At 43.8% G+C, this 23,836-nt stretch overlaps 2 protein-coding genes across 2 annotated transcripts; one reads left to right on the top strand and one right to left on the bottom strand.

The window, feature by feature from the left end:
* Positions 1–146: 146 nt before the first annotated feature.
* Positions 147–11,927, bottom strand: LOC307090597 (zinc finger CCHC domain-containing protein 24-like; the record flags this gene model as incomplete). The annotated part of the gene is made up of 4 exons (XM_079757329.1): positions 147–1,055; positions 1,583–1,747; positions 9,549–9,758; positions 11,706–11,927. The coding sequence occupies 4 exons, from the start codon at positions 11,925–11,927 to the stop codon at positions 942–944; spliced, it is 711 nt and encodes a 236-aa protein (XP_079613455.1). The 3' UTR covers positions 147–941.
* Positions 11,928–13,170: 1,243 nt separating this feature from the next.
* On the top strand, positions 13,171–21,531 carry LOC307090596 (annexin A4-like). The gene is made up of 15 exons (XM_079757328.1): positions 13,171–13,214; positions 14,205–14,645; positions 14,880–14,917; positions 15,761–15,901; positions 16,156–16,243; positions 16,488–16,582; positions 16,696–16,809; positions 17,067–17,157; positions 17,465–17,544; positions 17,861–17,917; positions 18,036–18,129; positions 18,616–18,711; positions 19,197–19,255; positions 19,664–19,786; positions 20,283–21,531. Exons 2-15 carry the CDS (start codon positions 14,222–14,224, stop codon positions 20,340–20,342), a joined length of 1,560 nt encoding a protein of 519 aa, XP_079613454.1. The 5' UTR covers positions 13,171–13,214; positions 14,205–14,221; the 3' UTR covers positions 20,343–21,531.
* Positions 21,532–23,836: the final 2,305 nt, after the last annotated feature.

The following is a 23,836-nucleotide window of genomic DNA, read 5'->3' as shown; positions in this document are numbered from 1 at the left end:
GTTTTTATGGAGTTTCTCAGCTTTATCTCAGGTTTGGATATTTAGGTTCACGCAGCAGGAGGAATTCATCCCTCTTAATATAGTTTAATGCATATATACTACCAACCCTCACATATAGGTTAGTCAAAGGCACTGAGGGAGTTAATGTATCATACAATTACAGGTTATAAACAGTCTGGTTCATTGATCATTTAACAATATGTTTCCTTGACACGCAATCCAATAAAAGTAGACAAAAAATGTATACTCAAGTTAAGTGTGGATAATATACAAATATACCTCTATATGTTCTTATTCTTTGGCTGAACAGGAAAAAATTACATATGCAATTTAAAATAATGGTTAGTATGATAGCACATTCATGAAAGCAGTAATACAGAAAGCATTATTGACCTTAAAAAAAAGTTATGTACCATCCAAAAACACTGACAATACAGATACATCTTATTAAAACATTAGTAGATTTGTTTCATATTTTATACAGAAAATACCTTGGTAGACAACTTTTTGTTACTTCTGAAATATACAAATGTAGAAGAAAATATATGTTCATAACGTAACTCAAAACCAAATATATAAAAAGAAGCGGAACCTCTTCAAAACATGTCTAAACATGATGAAAAGAAAGCGGCTAATCCAACCTTTCTTAATTCACAGCTTGTCAAGTCACATTGTTCTTAGTTCCGTAACTTCAACCGTAGAGTCCTTCACATAGCGACCATGAGCCAAACGGGTTTGACCTGGGACTGAATACAGGGCATCGTCATTTCAAAAATAACCTACTCAAATTAAAACCTAAAAGACATGTTATACAGTTCAATAGTCATAATAATAAAAAAAAAAAAAAAATCTCCTTGTGAGTAAAAATACGGTTGGAAAGCTTTTGAAGAGTGAGGAGAGGCCGGGGCGTATCCCAAAGGGGTCTGTTTTTCTGGTGAAGGTTATTGTACTCGCCGGCAGTAGTAGCCGAGCACTTTGCATTTCTCACACAGGTGTTGGGGGTGCTCCTTGCTCTGGTCAGACACGTCCAGGCCATCAGGTTTCTCTAGAGGTCGCTATGGAAACACACAGAGCATAAGCTTAGCCCTCCACATGACCTGTGACGAGAAGGAGCATGCAAAGGACAGTAGGCCTATTCAGGTTTGTACAAACGAATGAAAAAAAACGGAAATACAATGCAAAAATTATTGCAGTGATTCAGTCATCTGCAGACCTGTTCTTCTGTTAATGCATCTTTTTTGTCTGTATGACCTTATTGTAACAATAAATCCATAAAATAAGTACCATTAATAATATATGCTAAACCATAATTTTCATATTGCTAACGCAGCCTTTAAATTCTGTCCCATAAATCCCCCCCCCCCCCCAAACTCCCATAAAAATTCCATAAATAATCTATGATAAACAATAATGGTCTTATTGCTTACCCACCCAGTCGTTGTAGGTGTTCTGAAAGTCAGTTCTCTGTACTACGACCTCTACTCTTTGACCCCAGCACACAGTGAAACCCAGGGAACCCAGTGACACCAGTAGGAAAGACCCCTGGCCCAATTGTTTGAAAACTAATTCTGCCGAGGGTCACCTGCTTGTGCGGGTACACGTTGAGGTGGCACTTGATACATTCTTGTCCCATGTTGGCCCAGGAATTCCCGCTCATCCACTTCCTCTTGCACTTGGGGCACTTGTACTCCCCGAAACACCTCTTCTTCCCCTGGTACGGGGTGAGCCCCTCTCCCTTGGGACGAGCCTGTGAAACCAAAGACCCGGCCCAAAGCCACAACCACATCAGTAATGGGAGACATGAGGCCTTTTGTTTTGACTACATGTTCGGAAAAGGGAAAACACCTAAACGCACCGTGCTTAGTTTTGTCCCTAGCTGCCATGTCATTAAGCCAAGGGATGTTGTGATTGCGTCCGTCTTTTTCTTTTTCATCAGTGTAATAGGATGAGTGTGATTTATTTGGTTTTGTTGGGGGAGTGGCCAACTCGGCACACAGGTCAAATGGGTAAAATAATGAAATACTGCGACATAATAAACGAGAACATCAAATAATCCAAATTGGAAGGAAAGGATGACATGTTTTTTCACTCGTCAAACATTGTTGACACTTTTAGAAGAAGTTTTAAGATGTTGATGGAAAACGGGGGGGGGGAGTATAAGCTCTAATCAATTTTCGAGACAGCAACAGAGATGTTTCAAACTTTCCCATTTGAAATGCACTCCTTCCTTCCTTCCCTCCCTACCTCCCTCCCTCCCTCCCCCCTCCCTCCCTCCTTACAGCTGGGCTCCCTAGGGAACGTCAAGGAGGCCTAAACACATCGGGGCAGCCAATGGGAAAGGCTTCGCCTCCAAAGCACACATAACTCTGGCCCTCAGTCATCCATCCCAGCTGGCCCCAGCCCACCAATCACGGCTCGGGGAACCGGCTCGGAGGGAGAGAAAATCAAACCCAGATGAACCCTGCCCTTGTAAAACATGACAAAATCCTAAAACCATCATAAAGTAATCATCCCAACATCCCTGGTTTGAATTAGAAGCACCTTGGCTGAGAAGGAGGGCACGTCATAATTAGGGGCAGAGTGATGAATGGCTAGCTGAACGCCGGGCCGTCTAGGTGAAACCTTGTTTTGATAACGTAGAAGAAAGAAAAAAGAAAAGCCACACATGGCGCTTTCACAATGTGGAGGGAAACATGTTGATGTTGATCTATAGACATATGAATTCTGTGAAATATGTTTTTTTTTGTTATATTCTGTGTTGGTAGCCAAGTCATTTAACTCCAAAAACAGCTGTTGAGTCGACAAGTGGTCAAGCGTTGCATGTGTGTGCAGTGTGTGGCCACTGTGAGGCACTGTGTGTGTGTGTGTGTGTGTGTGTGTGTGTGTGTGTGTGTGTGTGTGTTTGTGTTTGTGTGTTAGTGCCTGTGTGTCCTCCAGAGGTTAAGAAAGGTCCCATTAGTCAAAGACATGAAACCTGAAGCTGAAACGCCACACACTATGAACACCAGCAAGAAATGTGAAAGATAAAATATAACATTTCCTTAAATTCCACTTCCATTCACCTATAGGGTTCTCATTGATGTACTGCCACGACTGAATAGTACAACTTCTTGCTTCGCGGAAGAAGTGTGAGTTGCATAATGCCGCCCCCCTTTCCCGAGGATCCAGAAACAAACAAACACATTCATGGGGCCATCCTGCCGGCCACACACCAATGGGTCAGGACCCACACTTCCACCCAACGATCTAGTCCCTCTAGTCCACCCCTGCTCCCCCCAAGGCTGTGGGTACAAAGAGAGAGGGAGAGGGGGGGAGAGAGATAGAGGTATAAAGGGTGAGAGAGAGAGAGAGTGATAGAGACAGAAAGGGAGAGGGGGAGTGCGAAAGGACAGAGCACAGTCTTCCTGAAAGAGGAAACAGCCTTTGACTTTGCAGAGTAAGCAAAACAAAACCCTGCTTATAATCCGTGGAAGGCCACCAAAGGCCAGGGCACAGTCCAGAGCTTCCAGCGGCACCGGTCCTCTCAAAGAGTTTGGACTGCTGACCGCTGGCTACAGGAAGCATGACCGGTGCTTTTCTCTGAAATTAGTTTTGAATGTGAGAAATTTTTGACTTAGAAACCATGTGAGGGAAGTTGAGCATTGCTAGTGTTTTCTTTTTAAACAGCCTATGAAGTTATTATGTATACAGTTATACGTTCATACTTTGTTTGTTGGTTGTAAGAAACACACATAATAATTCCCCCCACATTCCTCATTATAATGACCTTCCCTATGTGGAATCAGTGCTGGAGTCAGACCGGCATCCACATGCCTACACTTCCCAACTGTGTCAGATAGTGTTGGCCTGGGTCCGTGGTTCCTGGAGAGGGAGAGAGGGGCCCAGGAGGTCGGCTACCTCCCTCTGCCATCATCTGGAATCCATCAGGATAAACAATGGAGAAATCTACCCCAACTCTCTCTCTCTCTCTCTCTCTCTCTCTCTCTCTCTCTCTCTCGCACGCTCCCTCTCTCTCTTCTTACACTCTCTCTCTCTCTGTCCTTACATTCTCCTCTCTCTCTCTCTCTCTCTCTCTCTCTCTCTCTCTCTCTCTCTCTCTCTCTCTCTCTCTCCCTCTCTCTCTTCTTACACTCTCTCTCTGTCCTTACATTCTCCCTCTCTCTCTCTCTCGCTCTCTCTCTCGCTCCCTCTCTCTCTTCTTACACTCTCTCTCTCTGTCCTTACATTCTCCCTCTCTCTCTTTCTTCTTTCACTCTCTCGCCCTCTCTCCCCCTCCCTGGGGTCATCCATCCTAGAGAACTTGAGAAGACCAGAGGCCTCGGATACCATGTGTGGTTCATGCACTCACACTCTCACACATACACACACACACACACACACACACACACACACACACACACACACACACACACACACACACACACACACACACAACCCAAGCTGACAAAGTCAAAGAAAGCGCTCTATCCCGCTGCATTATAATAGCACCCCCTCCCCCTTCTCCCCTCCACCACCACCAACCCAATCTCCCCACAACCACCACCAACACCACCACCACCACCCCTATCTCCATTCCTCCAAAGGTTACCACTATCATTAAAACCCATAAAAACCTGGTTTAAAGTGCATAAAAATCTCCATTGCAGATGCGACTGCACCTGTATGTCGCTCCCCGAACACAACTGTCCCCGGCACCTGGAACTGACAAGTGTGCATTTTGCACAGTCAGTGTTGATGTGCAGTAAAGCCGCGCGTTTAGGTTGCACCCATGCAGCTGTTGTTGCTGCGCCATATGTGCCAAATCACCGCATTCCTCATTTTCCGTCGTATATACGCTTTCAATGTAGATGCAACAGAGTGACTGCAAAGGCCTCTTTCTCGACTCAAGTGTTTTGGTGAGTCGGTTAAACATTTCGCAAAAGTTTGAGGAGAAATTCGACCATAGCATCGACCATGGGTGCAAACCGCAGGAACTGCGCTTCGCGGAAACAAAGAGACGAGGCGAGATGCTTTCCACTCCCCAGCCAATGGAAGCAGCCGTGTGTCCTGTTCTACACAATGGCATTTCCTTATCCTTCCCGCTGAAAAATATCCAAATGCACCGCAAATGGAAAATGAGTTATTACGTGATGATTTCGACATAACTGCAGGCCTACAAGTTGTAACTCACACGGTATGTCCCTCTCCTTGTCATGTGATAGGCACATCAGTGAGGCCATCAGGGCGCTGATTCTAATGCACAACAAAACTATTAGAAACCACAGGTAGTCACTCAGTCTGCACACGACACAAGAATTTCACTTGTTCCGTCATCTGGAACATTTCAACTGGATATTCACTCCACCCACACACATCTGCACGGAAACACACACACACACTCGTACAATCGCGTACACACATGCATGCACAGCACACACACATGTACAAATGCATGCACACACACAAACACACACACACGTACACACACACACATCGTTATCCGTTATCAGCCCCTGCCCCCTATGCCAGTAAGTGTGCTTTTAAGCACACAAAAAAATGCCTGTCAAGAAAAACAATCACAGATGTCGACACATCTAATAGATGATGCACAGCTCTGTGGTCAAACTGACGACTTGTACAGCTGTTGAGTTTCACGTCCAGTGAACGACAGGGGCAGGTGTGCTGGTGGACCGCTGGCAACAGAATATTCCCGTATTCGTCTTAAAGCACACAGCTGAGCGAGATTCCAGAAGGGGGTTATCAAAATGTAACGACAAGAGATGGGAGGTGAGTGTTACTGCTTTAACGGCTCCCAGCTTCACGCAGTATTTTTCCCCTGTTGACAGAGGACGGGGGAACGATTTAATATCCATCCAACGCAAGCAAACCCAAACCACCCCAGAGACACGGCCTTGTACAAACTTATCGTTGTTATTTTGGTTTCCTTGGGCGAGTATATAGCCACAGTGGGCATCATGTGTTCAATACATCAATGGATTTATATATTTTTATCATCATAAATATTGCTTATCATTAGCGTTTTTTAATAACGTTACCAAGGAATATTGAATTGTGGTCCGACTTTTAGAATGCAAATTCTACAAACGGTTCAGAGCAGATGTCAGCTTTCAGTTGTTCAGTAAATATTGTGTTTAATCACAAACTACTACTGTCAAGTCCAGTAAACAAAAAATGATGAATGAATGCACATAATAACCTGAACTGATTCCAACGTTCTCCTTTGTTGCGATTCCATTTTCCTTCCTTTTTTTTCTTTACAAACTCATATCCCATGTCCTGCGTGGGTGTGACCTCCTCCAGCTCAACAGAAAAACATAAGAATAACCCAGACAAAGACTGAGACAACCGGCTCTTCATCTGTCTTTCTGCCGTTTTGGGGGGGGGATTGTTTGTCTGACCACAGAACCTGTGTAGAAACGGCATGTCGTTTGGTTCACAGGAGGGAGTCTGCTCTGATCCCACATTCCAGCGTTTCCTCTATCTTGCTCATCCCCCTACTGCTCCTCCACACAGAGGCACAGGCTAGCAGAAACACCAAGCACACTTTGGACTGATAAAAGATTTAGTGGTAGTAAAGAGACAGCAAAGGGCAAGGGCCTAATCAGTGAGTGTTGGCAGAGATGCACCAGCGTGCAATAAAGATGAGGAGAGTGGATTTCTCCTTTTGAGACGGTATGACGGTTGCCTTAAGCAGTTAAACAAACTCGCTCATGCATGATGCGTGTACCTTTATATTTAGATAAAATAAATACCTCCCATTGTCAGTTAGAATTTCTAAATGCAGAGAGGTGCAGAGTTAAGACGACAAAACATCTGTATTTCTAATAGGTTTTAGGAGGTATTTATTACCCTCGCTGGCATCCAAGAGTTATATAATGACTATATAGAGACTGCGATAAACAATAGGTGGTGCTTTGAAGTAGTGAGAAACAAGGAGAAAAAACAGTAACAGTAACAACCTGTAACAGTAAAAACCAGTAATGTGAACACCAACTACTTTCAACTGTTCCGAAGTCATCCATCAGACCTGCCTGACCTGCTAGAAACTTTTCTGCTATTTATTTCTACAACCCTTATTAAATCCCTTTAACACCGCCATCAGCAGAACCCATGGGGTTTTCAATACTAAAACACATCCATGTTTGTTTTTTAAGAGTCATCCCTATAACCGTACAACCCCCTAATCTCCCTTCCCAGGACCGGGGAATCGAACCGGGGATCTCTGCATGAGCACCGGGCAGAGGTTGGCGCTGCAGGCTCAGCAACCGCTGGGTGAACAATACAGGCCAGCTCCCTGACCCCTGGTTCCCCCCCCACCACCACCACCACCACCACCACCACAGCCACCACCCCCTCCGACCTCTTCTGGAGAGGAACAATCCAATCCTTATTTAGCCCAGGCTCTTCCCACCATACAGTCATTTACTGTCACTTGTGCTCTCTCTTTTTCGCTCTCTCTCGCTTGCTCGCTCGCGCTCTCTGAACCCAGGGCATAGAGGGTGAGGGAGAGAAACTCAACACTCCAGGGCTGTCACCAAGATGTTTACCACTGCATTCACAGGGACGGCACGGACAACCCTGGCCGCATGCCAGACGTCTCTACTTAGACCTGCTATCCACTGGTGACCATTAAGATGTGTGTGTGTGACCAGTTATGTTTTCACTAATAAGGGAGGGGCAGAAAAACAACAAATTCCTCTTAAACCATGATCAAGAGGCTCCATATTCAACACCCTATAGAGGTGTCCTATGTGTCGTGTTGATGCAAAAAAACTGAAAATGGAAAGTGACTTTGGGAGTTATTGCAAGGCATGCGGCCCTGCTTCCTGATTGGCTGTCGGAGCGACGGGGGGGCGACCAGGCATGCCCACTTCCTCTGTTCCTCTTCTCTTTCCTCACTGAGCCATGACATTCTTTGATGCCCCACCGCTGCCACTCAGACCCAAACAAGTCGGCTGGGAGACATTCCATAAAGGCATCCGATATAGCCTTTCCCTGGCCAGCACTTTTATAGGCTAATGTATAGCAACGCAACTATGCTACACTTCAGTTCAATGTCTGTGTTAATAGCTGCATACTTCCTGCATCATCAAAATCAGTTAGGAAAAGTGGGTCGAGTAGTGGTAAAAAAAATAAGAAGTTCAGGAACATGATGAGAGAGGGTGGTCCCTAGAGGTACCGCTAAGTGAATCGTAAATTACTGGAGATTAAATATGTACAAAGAAACGTGATTGTGTCAAGAAGCTGTTGACTTTATTGTTTCTTCTTCAATCCATCTCATTCCACTGGAGCACAGTATAATTCATAATAACAGTTTTCACTCCACTCAGACACAAACAAATCTCACCGACACAAACAGGAACTGCCTGACCGACTATTTTTGCAGTTGGCTTCGATTTTTACCAGCTTTCTGAACCAACCTTTTACTTTCCAATACTGACTCTATCATTGAATTTAAGTATAGTTTCTGTAAAAAAATCACATTTTGTCCCATGTGTTATTCAATTCCCTTTCATTACTTCTGACAAATGTCAGGTATTTCCCCTGTACGAAAAAAGATGGTCAATGCGCTACATGAACTTGTGGTGATATTTTAAGTGGAGTTTTGCTGTAGCTTCACAGAAAACAGCCATCATGTCCCATTAAGGCTCAGAGATCTCATCTAGCATCAGTTGTTCATTACTGACCCGTCGCTGCACGGCTAACATGAGCACTTTCATAATTGGTGCTGTGGGGTTGTTTTTATGTTTCACCTAACTCTCTCACACGCATATACAAATGCACATACTACTAGATTCACTCTCACACATGCACCCACACACACGTACACACATAATAGATTTACTCTCACACAAGGGCACTTACACACATGTAAGCATGCACACCACACATCACACACACACACACACACACACACACACACACACGCAAGCACATACACTAGATTCACTCTCCCACATGCACCCACACACATGAACACACATCATAGATTCACTCTCACAAAAGCGCGCACTCACACACACACATGCACAAACACACGCTCACACTCTCACATTTGAATGCTCACACACACATAGGCACATATGCACACACACACATCCAAAGACACACACACACACACACACAAATACATCACACACGCACACACATCCACAGAAATACACACAAAGTCACACCCATACAATTTTGACTCCTATTATATAAAATGTCTCATACAATTTGACGAAATTCCCCTGAAGACAAGAATAAAACTAGTCAGACTTAACCCAGGAATGGAGAACGTCTGGGGATAAAGGGCGTCTCTCAACCTGCGAAGGGAGGGGGGGGGTTCTTGGACAGTTGCCACTTCAAAGCCTTATTCCCTTCACACATTTCTTTTTTCTTTAGTTGCTGCTCGTTTCCCCAACCTTTTTTTTGAACCCGTCTGTTTTGAGTCAGGTCACACCCCCCCCCACCAGATGTGGGGGGGGGGGGGGTCGGGGGGGGGGGGGGGGTCGGCCCCCCAGCAGAACCACAACCACCACCACCACCACCACCTCGCGGCTCACCTGAGGGCAGTCTTTGATGTAGTGTCCCTTGTTGAAGCAGAGGTGGCAGAGGTAGTTGGGCGGCGGCCGTTTGTTGAGCCTGCGCGTGGGCGATGACGAGAGGCACAGCTCGGAGAAGGGGTCCGTCAGCGAGCTCGGACCCTCGGCGATGTTGTGGAGGGAGCCGTACGAGGAGGGGCTCTTGTAGAGCTGGGGGCCGTTGTTCAAGGCCTGTCGCAAAAACACACACACACATGTCCCGGCAGGGCGTGACAATCCATTTTATTTACCGTTGAGACATTTTAGCACTGACACTTTCATCCACACGCGGCTGACGGTGAACCCAGCTACGTGCCACCACGGTGGGGCTTTGGGGCGTCTCGCTGAAGGATGCCTGTAGGTTGGCCTGCGGACACTGGGGATCGAACCCAGTACTTTCCGCCTCGGAGTCGGACCCAATGGCCAGTAGACTGTCCTGTTCTGCTCTATCCTACATTATCATTAATGCAAAATATTGATAAGAATGCATTTATATCCAGTTTTCTCTATTTTCTTGCTATACAGTTTTGCTGCATAGCTTTCAAAAACAGTCTACCCTCCCATTATTAATAGTAATGAATACATGATTTCCAACAATAGTTTGTGATTTTATCTCATCATTAAATTTTCCAAGTGTTGGAACACTGTTTTGCTACAACGTCTGTGTCGTTATTGCCGTTCTATAACAATCCATACCTTTCTATTAAATCATTAGTGACCGTATAATCGGGGGGCATGGGATTGGGAAGAGCAAGCTCTTTACCTCTCCCATCACTCCATCAAACTTAATTAATTCTGTTGTTTTGACAGCGTCTGCTCCACACACAGTGGGCCGGTTTCATGGGCTGCAGATGTGCTGCATTTACTCTGCGAGCATATAGTGTCCCGTTTCCTTAAAGGGAACAGAATGCCTTTGTTGCTGTGCATCTTCCCAGTGCCGTTGGGCAGGCCTGTAGCCTGGGGAGGGCACAATCCAATCATTGTGCCACTTTTGGGAGGAGATAGCTTCCATGGTACCACAGAGAGAGAGGGTGTGTGAGAGAGAGAGAGAGAGAGAGAGAGAGAGAGAGAGAGAGAGAGAGAGAGAGAGAGAGAGAGAGAGGCGGTTTGCTTGCAGGATATCACAGGAAATAAATTGTACTGTTGTAGTTGAAAACAAACATGGATTGTACTGTTCAAAAACATTACATCATTTACCAACTGTATTTCATGCACAGTTTGTTACACATCCCTCTCATCATAGGCTGCTCAACTATACTGTCCAATACGTTAGTTATTAATAACATTACACACATCAACCAGGAGCACTTTTGCAAACGCCTTACACACCTTACCTAGTGGGAGGCATGGTAAAAAAAAAAAACAGCCATGTAAAATTGAGTCAAATTGTTTCTTCCGACGTTCTCTTCCATTCATAATATATACGTGCACATTAGGCTTTGAGTGTGTCATGATGGGCAATCAACGGAGTAGCCTTCCACAAGGCAGCGAAGTGGCCCCATAGACCCATGCAAAGGCCGGCCCCGCTGAACTCTTCATTCTGACTTGGAAAAAACAAATTCTGTGAGGGGCCTTTTCTCACCATACACCTCGTCTGCCCCTACCCACTGATCCCAGACCAGCGGGAACACACACAGGTACTATGCACCTGGGTACAAGACACACATTCATGTAGTACATGCGCTCTCTCTCACCGCAGTGGCTCACCAGCTGGAGGAATGCTGGTGAGGTTTTCGCTGTATGGGCAACAGACATATGCAGTAAAAATACATCAGCTTTTTACATTCTCTGAGCGGCACTCGTTCACAGGGGGAGATTTAGACTCAGCAAAAGTATTGCCACCACTGTTTAAATAATAATAAGAACAAACATATATAAGTATGAAAATATAAATTACCAGCATAGTTATAAGAGCAAGCATCCGCAAAGTTCTCCATTAATTATGGCCCACCTCTCAAAAATGTAAACTATTGTGTTTGCAAGACAGCAAGACAGCGTAGCATCATTAGTCGGCCTCTGCATAGGCTATAAAAACTAATAAGAAGCTATACAAACTAATAAGAAACTAATAAGAACTAATAAGAAGCAATATGGACAATGCACGGGGTATGACAACAAAAGCATGTACAGTATCTATACCTCACTCTTGAGCTGCAAAAAGCTGTTCAGATAGTTGGAGTTGAGGGGAGAGCTCAGCTCAGCTGCACAGCGTTTTGCGGTGTGGAGGTCCAGAAAGCCCTCGGACCCGGGTCTGAACGCATCGAAGGCATTGGTCTGGCTTTCCTGCAGAGACATGCACATCCAGTTCAGCAGCTGGGCCGGCTGGTAAACGGCGGCACCCGTCTCTATCGCGGACATCATCTTGATCGCTGCACTAATGACGCTGTAAAAAAAAAAGCGCTCTTGTTTTAAACGTATAAAAAGTTGTCCCCTCTGTCATCCCACTTGGAGTTATTTCTAACACTCATCAGGGCACCCCGGTGGCCAGGTGATGGTCAATGGGGAACCTCACTGGAACCATGATAGAGCAGAAAAAAAAAGTTCGAGCGAGTCTAAAGAGCTGTGCTATGCTGTGCAGTTCTGCTGTACTGTGAATGAGCTGCAGCCTGCACGCAATTTCTGCTGAACCCCCGGTTGCGTCATGACGAATAGGAGGGCCAACGGGGTACGCAAAGAGAAAAGGGTTTGAACAGTTACGTTTTAATACAGTTGGTTCTGTGTTTTAAACATAGACTACAGTCATACACAGGTAATAACATGTTTAATACTTCTAAGTCTATAAAGACGCGCGCGCCTGTGTGTGTGTGCGTGTGTGTGTGGGGTGTGTGTGTGTGTGTGTGTGTGTGTGTGTGTGTGTGTGTGTGTGTGTGTGTGTGTGTGTATGTGTGTGTGCGTGCGTGCGTGCTCAACCAGTGTTACCTCCCTTTTGTCGAAAGGCACTCAAGAGAAAAAATCACAATAAAAAGTCTAGTCCTAGACCTGAGAAATGTGTTTATATGTAGATTAGATGCATTCATAAATATAGTTGCAAGCAACTATGACAGGGTCATACAGGATGGTGAGTATGGTGGTGGCCATCACCTAATGACAACAATTATATAATGTAGTAAGCCCTATTTGATTCAAATTATGTTTTCGAGCCATCTAATCGCCATCTAATCGAAAAACAATAGTTGAGCGCTGCTTGCAGCACTCACCTAATGATAATAACGAATACAATAGGGTTCCTACGGATTTCGTAGGACCCCTTAATGTATGGCACTTTAATAATTGTGGGGTCTGTAAAGCCATTGACGTCCAATTGTCTCATGAATACCTAAGGCTGACATCTAGGGGTCATAGTGAAAACCTGCGTGAAGGAGGGTGTATATATATTTTATATTTGTCGTTCTGGCTTATATAGAGTAACTTGACCCAATGAAAAACTTTTGCATAATAAGTTCATAATTATTATTTTTTTAAATAAATGTGTTAATTATGTGTCCGTCATCACCAGCTCACTGAGAGTCTTATGAATATCTACAACTCAGGAGCCGAGGGGCCAAACTTCACACGATTCAAAGGCAGAGAATGCAGGTCCCGCCCACAGGATAGTCGACAGCTCGGCAGAGATCGTTGTTGCCTCTTCCTGTATTGGGTGTGGAAAAAGTAAGTAGCGCCGTTGTTTTTTACATTGGCCGTTAGATATGCATTTTATTGCGGATTGTCCCGAAATCTACACACTCGACGCGCTGATTCATGTAAAAGAGGAATTGTTGTCTTGGGACATTTTGTGGTCATAATGCATGTCTTGGTCAGGCGATGTGTAACGATACTTCTTTCAATTATGCGCAACCGAGGTGTCTTTATTTAAAGTATACGAATCTGTAGAGATATACTTGATACCATCGGTACTCAAAAGACGGGGGCCAATGGGTCGTACATTTTTTCAAAAGTGCGACCATTGGCTACGAAGCTATAATGCTACACTGGTCTGACGTCAGCCCTTGTTTGCTAAACAACTGTTCTGGTGCAGGGCGAGAGCTGTCCCCCCGCCCGGCTAGATGAAGTCCCGCTGACCATACTGATAGTTATGTCGTGCTGGCAGCAACCATTTGCTAATCTAATCGCATCTTCACCTCATATGATGAGGGGAAGTAGGCGTTAGAAGGATTGATTGGCCTTGGGCAATGCAAATGTTAATTCAGGTCGGGTATGCAGTAAGGCATGCTGCAAATAAACATATAAGCCTTTCCGAATTGACCAGGCTGCCTCTTGTAATATATCTGAATGGATTGTAAAAAACAACAACATTAAATTGGTATTATTCTATTATTTAAGGAAACCTCGAGACGGAGGAAGTTTACTATTCTGAAATCAGACCAGAAACGTAGATGAAAATACCAAATTGGTCTTCTGGTGATGACGAGGTCCTTAAGTGGCCTCATAAGATACTACGTGTTTACTCCATTCTTAAAAACCATCGGCTGTTGTCTGACAATGATTCACCACTGGGGCCAACGGGCAATATATCTTGAGCATTCCAGAGACTTCCGTTCAAACTCAAAATAACAATAAGACAACGGCCCCCTTTACAAAGAGTATTATGTGTACATACATCTCGGCAACTTTTCACTTCACCATTTTTCTCCCCATCAGAACCAAGAGAACAGAATATGAGCTATCCAGGATACCCACCACAGGCCGGGGGCTACCCACCACAGGCCGGGGGCTACCCTCAACAACCAGGAGCCTACCCTCCCCAAGCAGGCGGCTACCCTCCCCAAGCAGGAGGCTACCCTCCTCAGGCAGGGGGGTACCCTCCTCAGGCAGGGGGGTACCCTCCCCAGGCAGGAGGCTACCCTCCGCAGGCAGGCGGCTACCCCCAGCAGGCTGGAGGATCGTACCCTCCTCAAGCTGGGGGCTACCCGGCCGGCGCCGGCGGCTTCCCTCCCCAGGCCGGTGGCTTCCCTCCCCAGGCCGGGGGCTACCCCGCCCAGGGCGGTGGCTACCCTGCCCAGGCTGGAGGTTTCCCGGGGCAGGCCGGTGGCTACCAACCCCAGGCTGGGGCAGGAGGTTACCCTTCCATGCCCCCAGCAGGTGAGGCTACATGCCATTACTGGCTCTTTTTAAAGGTGTTCAATTAAAGGATCATTCCTTATGTATTCCTAGTGTATTTGATGCTGGTCGTGCTAGCAGTCTTCGTAGAAATGGCCGTTAAAGGTGAACATAGTCTTTATGTACTGTAGGTTAGTTGACTTTGGGGTTGGCCGGACCCACCCGTTCTTAAAGCATGCATTTGTTTGAGATGTGTCACAGATATCCATTTTCTAGGTGGAGGTTGGGGTGGTGCACCCGCCGGCTACGGAATGGTATGTAACTTATACTCCTTCTCACACCCTTTCTCCCACCCTTTATCTCACCCTACACACCTGTTGCCAAGTATAGCCCCCTGACGTATGGGAGCAGTGGCTGTGTCCTTCTCTCCTTGGGGTGTACCCATGGAGTAGAGATGGGGATATTGGAGTTCTGTCTTATTAATTGATTCTAGGTTAATGTCTTGACACGTTTCAATTGGTACCCCGTCAGACAAGCTCAAATCTTGGTGAATTTTCTTTCAGTTCAAATTGGTTTCGACCAATAAGGTTGCTAGGGGCTGAAAGCACGTAATTGGGGAACACAAACTCAGCCAGCAGTAGTAAACTAGACTCGGCAAAAAACAAAAAGCTTCTGTTGAAGTTTAAAATGTCAACACTTTGTAGAAGGGCCCCTGTTGTAATACACTCATCAAAACCCCCTTCTGAAAGCTCCCCCTGCACAATGTGGTTTCTCTTAGGTGGTAAAAAAAAACAGAAACGCAGTCAAACCAAGCTACTTCCAGCTTCTGGTTTCCTGTCCAGGCCCTGTGCCTTCTCCAGAAGCTATGCATGCAAAATAGGAATTAATACATTCACAATCAACTACAACTACTGCATTTTTTTTATCTCTATTTGTATATTTTATCTTTTATTTGTTATACATATGTTTCTCCTTTTCTTATAGATTTACAATTTGTTGTTGTGAATCTCACCGCCTGGATTGCATTTAAATTAGTTGTACCATGTGCAATGACAATAAAGAGATTCTGATTCTAATTCTGCTACAGGGTTAGGGTTAGGGCAGGCCTACTGTGGCGATAATAAAGATCTCTCTACTCTGCTCTAATCTACTTTTAGCCAGCAGGGGGCCAGCAGGGATACCCCCAGGGTCCTGCCCCGGGCCAGCCCATGCCAAATTACCCCGGTGCCCCCGGTGGAGGCAACCCCCCCATGCCTGGGTACGGCTCAGCCCCTTCTTCCGGCCCCGTGCCCATTGCCGTAAGTATCCCCATGCTTTATCACTGGGCTGTCATGGATATTATAATAGTAATATCATAGTAATAACAAAAAAAAAAGAATTCTAGACTGAGTTGAAACTCAATATATTTACAACACAAGATTTGCAAAACAAACAACGGCTAAACTTTCCATGACAGTCTTCAAGGGTTTTCATAGTGATCGTATTGTGTTTGCGATTTTCCCCTCCTCTAGTGCTGAATGTGTGTCACATTGCGGTGGTTTGTCTGGTTTAGAAGGGGTTCCGGGGTTCCATTAAAGACTTCCCCGGCGCCGACCCTCTGAGGGACGTCGAAGTCCTTCGCAAAGCCATGAAGGGATTCGGTCAGTTGACGGCAATTCAATCTTTTATGTTGACATTACGTATTTAGGCTGTTTTATCTTATTCAACCATTATGTAACCTTTCATTTATATTTTAACCAGGAAAGTCATTTAAGAACGGTTACTTATTTATGATATGTTATTCGTTGGAATCATTTATAACATTCCAACCAATCTTGGTATATGGTCGGGTTTCAATAATCATGTCAGAACAAATGATTGTCTTCATTTCAAAATTTTGAACAGGCACAAACGAGTCAGCGATTATTGAACTCCTGGGCAACCGCTCTATGAAGCAGAGAGTTCCCCTGGTAGCCGCCTACAAAACGACCTACGGAAAGGTAGGTTCTCAACAACACACGGTTGAGACACACCGGCCCATTTTACATGTGACAAAATCCATATGTGTGGTGACTTTGGACCCACCGTCTTGGTGTTGTGCGTCTCCCTTTAGGATTTATTCAAGGACCTGAAGTCTGAGCTCACTGGAAACTTTGAGAACCTGGTGATCGCCATGCTGATGAAACCCTCGGCCTTCGATGCGGCTGAACTCAGAGAAGCCATTAAGGTTGGCACAGTTGACTTGTTTCAACAACAACAAAAAATGTCGCACCGAATGTCGTTTTCTTTTTCCTCGAGCAAACCACACAGTGTGACTCATAATAACACAGGGATAAGGAAACATTTAGATAGATGAGAAGCTTCCTCCATGAATAATGGTAGGTTCAGGGAAAAGGGAATACAGAGGGATGGGTTTCCATGGTCTGTGTTGGCTCAAGGTTAGGCGTGTCCTACTTTAGTCATTTGCCTTCACTTTCCATACAGGGCGCAGGCACGGATGAAGCCTGCCTCATTGAGATCCTGTCCTCCCGCACCAATGCAGAGATTTTGGAAATCAACCAGGTCTACAAAGCCGGTGAGTTTTATTTCTGGGTTTCTATTCAGGTTTGCATGGCTTCGAGATTATCGTTTTTTTTCCTTTGCACTGCTGAGGGATGTGAAATAGTGTCAAGAGGTAGTTTTAGGTGACATTGATTTATTCTGATAATACAAATAAGATCAACATTGTAACTTAATGAAGTTGCCTTTATATAACTTTACTAAAATTTCAGACATTTCTGAAGCATCTCTGTTATATGCAACCTTTTATGGCATTTTGTGACCCTGTGGGAAATCAGCCTGTTTGATCGCATTGTGACCATGCAACACTTTCTTTCTTGCAGAGTACGGCAAGCCTCTGGAGGACGCCATCAGCAACGATACCTCAGGGCACTTCCGCAGGCTGCTGGTCTCTCTCTGTCAGGTAGCTGCCCCACACTGCGCTCTTCCACAGGGCTCCATCCTGAAGCCCAATCAACACGTGCCAGAGCCTCGCAGGCCATAATATCGATGTGATCAGCTTGGAAGAAACACACACTCATCCTATGCGAAAGATACCCCTGAGCAAATAGACTGACGTTAAATGTAAAGAGTATGAAGGAGGAAGGATCGATTCATATTCATGTAGGAATTGAGATAAACCATGTAAACTGTTTGATACTTTGATACTCCTTTGCTCAAATGCAACTCTGTCATTGTACTAGTGTGTAATGTGATTTTTATTTCCTTCTCTCTTTCAGGGAAATCGTGACGAGAGGGAAAATGTGGATGTTGCTCTGGCCAAGCAGGATGCTCAGGTAAACTTCTGGCACACGTCAAACAGCAACACCAATGTTTTGATTATTCGGTTTTCCACAGTGTGTTATGATGACTATTAGTTTTATATGTGTGTTTCTGTTTGTGTGCGTCTTGCAGAAATTGCATGCCGCTGGAGAGAATAAAGTGGGAACTGATGAGTCTCAGTTCAATGCTATCCTGTGTGCCCGCAGCATTCCTCACCTCAGAACAGGTGTGTGTGTGTGTGTGTGTGTGTGTGTGTGTGTGTGTGTGTGTGTCTGTCCATGCTTTTGTTATACATAGCGTCAAAACTCTCCTCACTCAAGTACTTTTTTTTTTGTCACCATTTGCACATAGTTGCAAAGGAAAGGCTGTACAGTAGAGTCTTTAGTAGTTTGTATGGTTGACTATCAGCCCGAAAAGGCCTTGGTTCGAACCCCAATGTCCACTGTCTATATGTAGGCTGAGTAAGATAACCCTAACCCTAGCTGCTCCTAAACATTTATATACATGCAACCATACTTTAACAAAACCACTTGGATAGTAGCATCTGCTAAAATGACTGAATGAGCTTTAGCTCAAACTTGTAGTTAATAGTTTCTGAGTTGTGAAGACGTCACGGTTCATTCATCGCCCTTTCATGCTGTGGTCTGCGAACGCCTTTGGGCAGCAGCAGGTCGGACTCAGATAATTAACTGCCTCCTTGTACTCCTGGCAGTGTTCCACGAGTACCAGCAGATGTGTGGCCGAGACATCGTGAAGAGCATCTGCAGAGAAATGTCCGGGAACTTGGAGTCAGGCATGGTGGCTGTTGGTAAGTGGTTTTGTTTTTCATTCTCAGTCATAGTCTTTCGTTGGACTTTGGGTCTGACTGGGTTTATGAACAACATTAGACCAATTGGATTCTTATGCTTACTTAATAGTCTGCACAAGTCATTGTATTTATTTATTGTACGGATTATGATCACAGTTTGAAATTCATGCAGTGTGAACAATATAGAGGATACCACCTAACTGAATTGGTTATCAGGAGATCGTATAGGTTAAATATAACAGCGGGACAGTATGTAGAACTTGGTGTCATATAGTGTAGTATGAAGAGTTAAATGCCTCAGTCTATGGAAACGAAAACTTTCCCTTGGAATTCTTAATTCCAAGGGATTGCCAATTAGAAAGTACTTCTGAATAATATATTACATATCTGCCCATTCCGTTCCGCTACATGCCACTAAATTCTAAACACTGCACCTTTTTAATCTAAACAGTTTTGATCACTAACAAACTGTTTCCTTTGTCCAGTGAAATGCATCCGGAACACACCAGCCTACTTCGCAGAGAGGCTTCATAAGGCCATGCAGGTAAAGCATGGTTCATTCCCTTTTTCTTTATCCCGTTTCTCAAAAGTGTGTGTTTACGACAAACCAACAAAACCTGTGGGTTTGTTTGTTATGGTGTCAGAGAATACTGCGAAAAAACACTCCCCCTGGGGCAGGAGCAGCACAAAAACGCGTCCAACTGTTCTTCATCTTTTAGATATTTTTTTCCCCCAAAGACTTCCCTTGTTTTGTGTGTGTGTGCACGGACTACACTGGAAAATGACCTTATGGAAGTTGTTTGATGTGCAATGCGTTTTAAAACTGCTTTCGGATTGTAGTATGACCCCAGTTACGGAGGACTTGTGCCTTTTGAAGGTCATTTTTGAATCTCATCTTTGAATGTCACCTTTTGAAAACCTGGTCCACAACAATAACATGTTTGAACCACAGGGAGCCGGCACCAAGGATCGAACCCTCATCCGCATCATGGTGTCCCGCTCAGAGAAGGATATGCTGGACATCAGACAGGAGTACTTGAAGAACTACCAAAAATCCCTGTACACTCACATCTCAGTAAGTCAAAAGTGCATTAACATGACTTTATTAATGTGTAATTAAAGCTGCTTTAGATAGGAATTCATTATTTGAGTGTAATGCGTTACAAATGACAAAGCCACCTGTCAGCTGATAAGGAGTGAAATCTGCTGTGCGAAGGGATTTTTCGAGTTGACTCTGCTTGCCTCTGTACAAGTCAACATTTAGACCTCTCCTGGCTCATTTCTGACCAGTCAGAGCATCTTTGCCCTGATTGGTCCGGGGAATCCATCTTGCCTGTCAATCACAGGCCTAGAGAATCACAGGTTCGGGAAATACAACACTTTTCAATGGCGGAGAAACATAGGGAGGGAGGGATTGTTTTGGGGAGTTTTTAGGTTCGACTCTTCTGCTCATACAATTCCCAAACCTACAGCACCTTTCATATATATATATATATATGAATGAATGTTTTCAACATTGGTTGTTGTGGAATTGTGTGCATTGTGCTGATCTTCAACTGTTTCTCTCTCAGGGTGATACCTCTGGGGATTACGAGAAGCTACTGCTGAAGTTGTGCGGCGGAAGTGACTAAAAAGGAAAGGTGCTTTCCCAATACTAGTGACACTGTAGATGTCCACAAAGTAACCAATAACCATGTCATGGGAAATCATAATTCATACTGATTCCCAATTGCATGAAGCCAATTTATTGTGTCATTAAAATACCACTTTTTATGAAGCTGGTTCTTTTATGTTTTTATTTTTCCTATTGCATTTCACCATGTAGGTGTAGAGAAATGTTAATTACATATTACTAAATGTCGTACTAACATTTCATTTTGACATTATGTGGTCTGATTTGTTGCCAGTCTTTTTTGATATAATTTGATGTGGGTCATCAATCATAGTATCCACCTAAAACTAATAAATTGCATGGTTTATCATTTTTATTTTGTTTATTTTAATTACTTTAGAATCATTGGATGTCAAAAGTAATTGACACTATGGTATGGTGAACATGAAATATTTACTTTAGTGGTGCATCCTTTTTTAAACTCCACTATACACAATGAAGGAAAAGTCATCAATCATAATTGTTTTCCAATCATGGTAATCAGGGAAATACTGAGAACAAATCTTGCACTCCAAAAATAACCTGCTTTATCTATAAAACAAAGACCTCTATGCAAATCAACCCTAAACATAATAACATTAAATTTTAATGAATGCTTACAATTTATCTTTCTATTTTTATCATATCAATTTCATGAAGCTATTTACACATGTGGCCTTGCTATAAAGCTGAACCCAAAGCTTTTAAGAATGTTTTTTAAACCATTCATACCTGCTTGTAACAGAAAATGTATTGTATATTCCTAACATGTTGTCTATCAATCATTCTATGGGTGTATTCGAATACACCCAAGTGTCATCGTGCCATTGTAATAATTGTTTAAGTCCTGTGATTGCAACGTTGTTTTTTGACATGGTTGCTGTCTGTTGAATCGCCAGCAGAGGGCTCTTGGTTCCCTTGAGGTAACATTCACTGTGCAGCCCACTTGTCATTTAACTACCAGCCACATTTTTGTTTTGTCATTTCAAATTAATATACTTACAATATGTTGCCAACTATATTTTAAAATCGATTTACAAATGTTTAGATTATACATAGCTATGTATCTTAAATGTACCATTTAAAAATTATATCCACGTGGGCCATATATACACACGTATTACAAAGCCACATTTTGCAAAATGAATAAATAAATACATTATGAGTAAGTAAGTTTGAGTATGACTTTCCGTGTGCACTGGTGGATTGTGTGAGTCTGCATAAAAAAAATCGGAACGATTAATCCATTTCTGGACCAACAATGGGCTATTTGCATTTCAAAGCCGCTCCTCGCTCCGCCACCTTAGTTATATATTATGCATGGTATGAAATGCTTCGGAGCTCCTCCGGTGCTAACAAAAGGTAACGAGTGTGAGTTTTATATGTCCCTCCGTCTTACAAGTGGAAAATTGTCAGGTTTCAATTGCAGTTCATTGGCATGAGTAGTGAAATTAAATGGTATTGCACACAATAGTTATTTCCCACAACTGCTAGGCTATAAATAGTTTTCCAAAGTAGGAGACACTGGTAACGTCCAAAACTCTTTGAGTGTCTTTTCGGCATCGGCCCCCAGGGGTTGTGTGGGTTATTTGGTTTGGCTGATCTGGCAGCACCGTCAGTCTCTTGGCTGTTCTGAGTCTCATTTGATATCCATTGTTAGCCCTCTGGGTCTCTGATGTATGGACATAGAATGTAGAAGCACAAACACGGCCCATGGCCCAAGAACAAAGCAGAATGAATATTTGATGTTTGTGGTTTGTATTTGCCCTGCGGTAGCTGCATCTGCTTCCTGTGATATCTTTTGGGGAAATGTGACCATATGGAGAAAAGCACTTTTCACGGGATGATTTTAAACACAGGGAATAACATAGCAACAACAAAAAAAAGACTGGCCTCAGCCCATATTTTGTTAATTGCCTTTTGGTAATAGTCTGTTTGACTCGTGAGACAAAGAGAGGGGGGCTCAGTGTTTGCAGTTGTTCATCCGAGCTGTCTGTGATGTGTACACAGGAGCCATGCCAATCAATAATATCCCTGTGCGTCATCAGTAGAGCTGCTCAGATGAGCAGTCAAGGTCACACTGTAATAAGATGGAGACCTCACGCTTCCTCTCTCTCCTACAATTCTCCTCATCTTATCACGCTTGCTCTCTCTCTCTCCCCTCTTCTTCTTCATACAATTCTCTTCATCATCTCTCTATCTTGCACTCTCTCACTCCCCTCTTCTCCCCTCCTACAATACTCTTTATCTCCTGCTCTTCTCCCCATTCCTCTCCTCCCACTCCTCCTTTCCCGCCATCCTTTATGCCTCTCCTCTCTCAGACCATCTCCTCCCTCCCTCCTCCGTCTCACTTTTCTCTCCTCACTCCCTTCTCGCATCTCTCTCTCCATTTCCCCCCTCTCCTCTCCATCACAAATGTCATTTGAGATGGGTTGTGATCCACCAATCATTTAAACACAATGATATTCTGTTATAGGAGTATGAAAGAAACCATGGTGGTTCAACTTCTAGTGTGTTGAACATTGTTTTATAAAATCAAAAACGGATAAAAAAAATAAGCCAGGCAGCACATTTCAAATAAAAATAAAAATATTATGTCTGGTTACATGAAATGGATGTTTCCTCTTACCTGTAAACCCAGATTTGACATATAACTCATCACAACAGACACTTATATATTGTGACAGACTTATATATTGTGACAATCAAGTAAAGCTGTGCTGCGGAATGTGTGTCTAAGGCGACATTTGGTTGACCAAGGAACTAATCCTGCTTTAAACTTCATGAGCGCATGCAAATTACAAAACCACGGATTAGATGGACAGATATAACGGGATTCGTGGAGCAGATAGCACCACTATCCTAGTCTTCTTACCTCAGCATAGCAATGCATGCACGTGTCCATGGGTAAGCTTATGCTGGCATATTCATACATTTGCCTTGTAAAGCAAGCTGTCAGAACCTGAGTTCTGCATCATTTCTAACTTTCCTGTTATTCTCATGCACAGAGTTGAAATATGAGTTTAGTTATATCATCAGTTATATTAGTAAGGCTTTTCAAAAGTGAGCAATGTATGGACACACACACACACACACACACACACACACACACACACACACACACACAAACACACACACACTCAATAGCATTTATAGTAAATTAATCTTAATAACATCTTAATAACTGGTTTAAGGCCACCTTGCTTTTATTTTGCATGACAAAGCTCTCTTCAAACATTGTTTTAAAAAGGTGCTCTACAAATATATTTTTTAATTATTATGAATAAAACTATTTGACATGTCTAAATTTTTCTACATCTCTCGGGTCTGTTAAACCATTCTTAGGGGCTAGTCATGTAATGTTTTCTGCTATGGTCCAACCCAGCCAGTTTCGTGTGTGAATCCCATAGTCAGCAGATGTAACGTCATCTTCCTTTGGGATCTGATGGATTAATATATAGAGCAGAAGAAAAG

Source organism: Pollachius pollachius (genome assembly GCF_949987615.1).
Source record: "Pollachius pollachius genome assembly, chromosome: 19".
Classification (NCBI taxonomy): Eukaryota; Metazoa; Chordata; class Actinopteri; order Gadiformes; family Gadidae; genus Pollachius; species Pollachius pollachius.
Note: the sequence above shows the minus strand (reverse complement) of the source record. Positions and strands in the feature narration are given on the sequence as shown.